The sequence below is a fragment of the Podarcis muralis genome, chromosome 13 (assembly GCF_964188315.1).
Source record: "Podarcis muralis chromosome 13, rPodMur119.hap1.1, whole genome shotgun sequence".
Lineage (NCBI taxonomy): Eukaryota > Metazoa > Chordata > Lepidosauria > Squamata > Lacertidae > Podarcis > Podarcis muralis.
In genome coordinates, this window is record NC_135667.1 from 22,967,928 (window position 1) to 22,974,440 (window position 6,513).

Below are 6,513 nucleotides of genomic sequence, written 5' to 3' on the forward strand. Positions count from 1 at the left end.
AGCCTTCCTGGCATTCTGTTTGAAATGCACATGACTGGCCACAGCTACAATGTCTACAATGCTGTCTATGCTGTGGCACATGCTTTGTATGCCGTATACAAATCCTATTTCAGACACAGAAGAATGGTAGATGGAAGAAAATATGCATTTCCAGAGGTGCAACCATGGCAGGTAATTCAATACTGTTTACAACATTCATTTATCCATTCTTTCTGAGTGAATTTTGAGACAGAGCTAAAAAGCAGGTGCTGATCTGCATAAAACAATTCTAACAAATTTGATTTTTTGTTTTCCTTATATTTTACCAGCTTTTCACATTTTTAAAAGTACTGACAGTAACATGGAATAGTGTTATATTATCATGGAGCAAATAGAGAGCAAGGATCATATAAAGCTTTAAGTTCACAAATATATTTTCCATAAGAGCAGGAGAGCAAAAAAGAGGGAAAAACTTAAACAGGTTGCTGTGAATCTCACACAATTAATTTCAAGACCTAATTGTCCCTTTGTTAATATTTCTTTCAATCTAGGTCCATCACTTTCTAAAGCACATTATATTCAACAACAGTGCTGGAGACAGTGTGTACTTCAATGAAAATAGAGAATTAGTTACTGGTTTTGATGTTACAAACTGGATGCTCTTCCCTAATGGCTCAGTGGTTAGAGTGAAAGTTGGAAGTCTGAAACCTCAGGTTCCTCCAGCCAAACAGTTAACCACTAAAGATGACCAAATTACATGGCACCCATGCTTTAACCAGGTTTGTTGTAACTGCTATGCTGGGTAGCATTCACCAACCCTATTCAACTGCCCACACCACACAAAATTAAAATCACATGATGAGTGGGCAGGAGCTAATTTGCTGCACCCACTCTTTGTTGATCATCCCAATTACTTCCACATACTAATGACTGACTGTCAATTCTACCCACATAGGCTGCTAATGCAAGTTAGAACTTTTACTATGAAGAGTTCAAAATACTTGTGGGGGGACTGCACAAGTAAAAAAAAAAAAAGGCCTTCTGTAGATATTGAGCTACAGAAATTAGTGACGTGTGGCAACTGGGGCCTTGGATTCATGGACACACACACACACACACACACACACACACACACACACTCTATATTGGAGGAGAATGATTTAAGGGAGCTAATCACTTATTACTGATATCTTTTATAAAATTCTGTACAGGTGCTTCCTATTTCGGTATGCAATGACTACTGCTATCCTGGCTACAGCAGGAAAAAGAAGGAGGGGGAGAAATTTTGCTGCTATGATTGTTCTCAATGTCCAGAAGGGAAGATTTCTTACCAGAAGGGTAAAAGTCATAATATAAAGAGATAAGCAAATCTCATTAACAAGACCTACTAGTTTATTCATGTATTTATTTGGGGAGAGAGTGATTCATAAAATATACAAGAATATCATTCTCAATACAGATTTTTCTAATCAACCACATAAAATGGTGAAGATGAATTAGGACCAACTATATATGTTGCCTTGAGGGACGGGTGTGGCGCTGTGGGTTAAACCACCAACCTAGCAGTTCGAAAGCACGTCAGAGTGCAAGTAGATAAATAGGTATCGCTCCTGCAGGAAGGTAAACAGCATTTCCGTGTGCTGCTCTGGTTCGCCAGAAGTGGCTTAGTCATGCTGGCCATATGACCCGGAAGCTGTACACCGGCTCCGTCGGCCAATAAAGCGAGATGAGCGCAGCAACCCCAGAGTTGGTCACTACTGGGCCTAATGATCAGGGGTCCCTTTACCTTTACCTTTTACTTACATCCTAATTTATAGCTGTAGTAATTCTTGGCATGTGAAAAGTACTTTGTGAGTGCTTGAAGTACTGCCACAGAAAACACCACAGAACTCTTATAACCACCCTACAAGAGAAATTAATATTATTATTCCCACATTGTAGATTAGTGCAAAACTGAGAAAGAAAGGCTTGTAAAAAGGTTACCTAATGATATAATGTCTTGTGATGAGGTCAGAATCAGGAATTTATTGTTTTCCTTAAAAATACTAAGTACATCAGCTCAGTTTAAGTCACTATGTAGAACTGCAAAAAAGCAGCAAGATGCATTCTGGCTACATCCAAAACTACTTAACATCTTCCTTTTTTCAGACATGGATAACTGTGTCAGTTGTCAAGCAGACCAGCATCCCAACAACGACCAAACTCGATGCATTCCCAGGGTTATAAGCTACCTCTCTTACAAAGAAGACTTAGGGATCCTCCTAGTTATCCTTGCCATTTCTTTCTCTCTGATCACAACATTAGTACTTGGGACTTTTGTGAAGTACAAGGACACTCCCATCGTCAAAGCCAACAACCGGACTCTCACCTACATCCTCCTTGTAGCCCTACTCCTTTGCTTCCTTTGCTCCTTTCTCTTCATTGGACAGCCTGGAAAGGTGACCTGTCTTCTCCGACAAACAGCTTTTGGCATCATCTTTTCTTTGGCCCTTTCCTCTGTACTGGCAAAGACCATCACTGTGGTAGTGGCATTCATAGCAACCAAACCTGGAGGCAAGATGAGGAAATGGGTGGGGAAAGGATTGTCTAATTTTATTGTCCTTGCCTGCTCCTTTATTCAAGCTGGTATTTGTACTTTATGGTTAAGTACTTCACCTCCATTCCCAGATATAGATACACACTCATTGAGTGGGGAAATGATATTGGAATGTAATGAGGGCTCAGCTACCATGTTTTACTGTGCCTTCGGGTATATGGGCATCCTATCCATTGTGAGCTTCATTGTGGCTTTCTTTGCCAGAAAGTTACCCGACACTTTCAATGAAGCCAAATTTATCACTTTCAGCATGTTGGTGTTTTGCAGTGTTTGGTTGTCTTTTGTTCCAACCTACCTGAGCACTAAAGGAAAATACATGGTAGCTGTGGAGATCTTCTCCATCTTGTCCTCTAGCGCTGGCTTACTGGGTTGCATCTTTTCCCCTAAATGCTACATAATTGTGTTTAGGCCTGAGATGAACACCAGGGAGCAACTAACCAGGAGGGGGAAAAATGAAAGAATATAAGTTCATCTCTTTTTTCTCCAACTCTTAGACATATTTCACTGGAAATGCTATTGAGAAGAATAGATAGGAATTCATGGATGGGTGTTTTCACACATTTTTTTTTCCTTCTGAGTAGACTTACACCAGGTACAGCTCCCTCACTTGACCCACTATAAGATTTTTCCTCTGTAGCAGACTATAGTGCTGCTACTAAACAGTAGCAGGGGGGTGGGGTCATGGGAGCAGGATGGATTAGCATGCAGCAAAAGCACAAATCCCTGTGAGACATCTGGGATCTATCATAAATTCTCCTTAATTTGTATAATAATGTTTTCACAAAACTTCTCATGCTCCATGCTTTCCTGTATATGTAACTGGAAATAAATTCATGTGTTTCATTCAAATTGTGTTGCTCCACAGGGTCGCCAAAACATTTTGGAGAATAATCTGGAGCAACACCTGGGGTTTCAGACATACATATTAATATAACTTTTGGGTGGCTAACTGCTTAAGCTTGGTGTGGGCTCTTTGTTCCAGATGAATGGATATGTGAAAGAACATCCTGTAACATTTTAAAAGGGATAGGTGCAATCAAAGGCAATTTGTTCTGCCTCAGCACAATATTTGACAGGGCTCCAGTTTTAAAAAAGGCTTCCTCACAGGGATGAGAGTATAGTCTTTGTGGGGCTAAATCTCAGTTGAATCAAAAGCATTTCTTGTTCAGATTCCATAACCTGGTTATACAAACTCCAGTATGGTAGTCTGCATTAGCAGTAACATTAATCCAATAAGCAGGCCATAGTTAAAATCTTCCAACACCAGGTTGGTTTTCAACAGACAGGTTTTTTCATTTCCTAATCTATATTACATGGGCTAACAGTTCTAAGGCTAATGCTATACTGGAGCTCAGATTCTTCATAGGTCAACCAAAGAAACTATTTCATTGAATTAGGACTGAATGAAGGTATAACAAAATTCAGAAGTGGGGAAATGGGTGGTTAAAAGAGTTTTGTGTCCACTTTCCCTCAGAGCTGGATTATTGCATCTGTTCCCCTAAATGCTGCATCATTTTGTTGATGGCTGAGCTGAACAACTGGAAGCAAAGAGGAAAGAGACAAAAAAAAATGAAAGAATATAATTTCATTTCTTTTTTCTGTTCTTAGATGTATTTAACTGAAAACATTGATGGGAAGAATGTTGCAAGAGTTTATATATCGCAACAGCACTTCTCTTTCTATTGTGTTAAGAAAGGAAAGACACTTCCAGTATAGTGAAAGTTCTGCCTTTTCCCACCAGCCAGCATGGGATTAGTAGTTAAGATCCAATGATTCCTGATGGAGCTTCTTCTGCACTTTATATACAGGTCCAAATTAAAGACAAAGGAAGGATAGAAGCCCAGCAGGCCTGTTCCACTTTTAACAAAGCCATTATTGTCAGATACTGCCCTTTCTTTGCTTCCTAGGGTGATGTGGACTGATGCTATAATGGAGCTTGGATTCACACCACGTGAACCCCAAAAGTCTTTTCAGTGCTCAGGGGTAAACTAGACTGGGTGAAGATATAACAAAAAATCAAGAAGCAGGAAATAGGTGGGGGGGGGGAATTGAACATGCACTTACTAAATGGGAGTTTGGTACATTTGGACAAACAAAGGCTTATTCTTCATTATCATCTTCAGTGTGGCTTTCCTAGCCAGAAAGTTATCCTGCAATTTCAATGAAGCCAAATTTATCAAACTGACAACATGGGATTTTGCTTTTGTTTTGTTTTTGGAAACAGTTATTCATTGCACCAATCTACTTGAGCATCATTGGATAAAGTTGCTCATGATAAATGTAGAGGATAAATCTATACTCCACTTTCTCTACAATTCCCAGAGTTACCCCTGAAGAGGGAACAGCTGCAGTCACCTGTGGTTCCTGCGCAATGTTTGCCATCTTGCCAAAGGTTGCAGGCAGCTTTACCTGCAGCAATTGCATGTTGATTGCCCTCTTAAAAGACAAAGTCCAGCAACTGGAGGAACGTGTAGCTACGCTCCAAAGAATTAGAGAGCTGGAACTCTTCTTGGAAGCAACAGAGCACACCGTCTCCACCAAGGAAGAGACAGGGGACTCCCCTGAGAAGGTGGCTAGTTCACCAACACAGGAGCCAGATATATGGAGAAACGTGACTCAAAGAAGTAGGAGGCCCAGGGTTCGCTCTGATTGTTTAGAAATACGCAATCGCTTTGAGGTCCTTTCCCCTAGCATGGAAGACGAAGAGCAGACTCCATTTGAGGATCTCTCCCTCATTACAGTCGATCAGGTATATGAAGACGAGGAGCAAAGGCAGTCCTCTGGGAATGTCCAGGCGACCTTGGAACCGACAGCTCACAGAAGAACCCCGACCAGACCTAAGAGGAGGCGTGTAGTGGTGATAGGGGATTCCCTACTGAGGGGAACAGAAGCAGTGATCTGTGGGCCTGACAAGATGTCTCGGGAAGTGTGCTGTCTCCCCGGGGCTAAGATCCAAGATGTAACTGAACGACTGCAAGGAATCATAAAACCCACTGACAAATACCCCTTCCTCTTGGTTCATGTGGGAACCAATGACACTGCAAGCAATAGCCTCCAGAAGATCAAAAGAGATTACGAGGCTCTGGGCAGGAAATTGAAGCAATTAAATGCACAAATTGTCATCTCATCTGTCCTCCCAGTTGAACGACGTGGCCCAGGGAGAGAGGGAAAAATAGTGGAAGTGAACAACTGGCTTCGCAAATGGTGCAAACAGGAACGGTTTGGATTCTTAGATCACGGAATGCAGTTTCTTGAAGATGGACTTCTGGCAAGCGATGGGCTGCACCTCACAACGGTTGGGAGGAATGTTTTTGCAAAAAATCTCAGAAACCTCATCAGGAGGGCTTTAAACTGACTAATGTGGGGGAGGGAGACAGTGCTCCTGAAGGTAGGAGTCTATCAATTGATGGAGATGATCATCCAAATGTCATAGACCGAATGGAGCAAAGAGCATGCAGACCTAGTGGTGGGAGGAGAAAATCCTTAAATAAGAGACACGGGGGAATGATTAATGGACTTCAATGTCTGTACACTAATGCGCAAAGCATGGGAAATAAACAAGATGAGCTTGAGCTCCTGGTACAGCAAACTAAATATGACATAATAGGAATCACTGAAACCTGGTGGGATAAATCCCACGATTGGAATGTAATAATGGAGGGATACAATCTATTTCAAAGAAACAGACCAGACAAGAAAGGAGGAGGAGTGGCGTTATATGTCAGGGATGTGTATACCTGTGAAGAGATCCAAGATTTAGAACCTCAAAGCCAAAGTGAGAGCATTTGGGTCAAAATTAAGGGAGAGAAGAATAACAGTGACCTCATTGTGGGAGTTTACTATAGATCCCCAAGCCAAACGGAGGACATAGATGATGCCTTCCTGGAACAGATGGCCAAGCATGCAAAAGGAAGGGAGATAGTAGTAATGGGGGACTT

At 41.5% G+C, this 6,513-nt stretch overlaps 1 protein-coding gene across 1 annotated transcript; it reads left to right on the top strand.

Annotated features, from left to right (window-relative positions):
* Positions 1-1,199: 1,199 nt before the first annotated feature.
* Positions 1,200-3,041, top strand: LOC114583130 (vomeronasal type-2 receptor 26-like). Its single transcript, XM_028704478.2, has 2 exons — positions 1,200-1,317; positions 2,128-3,041. Exon 2 carries the CDS (start codon positions 2,130-2,132, stop codon positions 3,039-3,041), a length of 912 nt encoding a protein of 303 aa, XP_028560311.2. The 5' UTR covers positions 1,200-1,317; positions 2,128-2,129.
* The last annotated feature ends 3,472 nt before the right edge of the window (positions 3,042-6,513 follow it).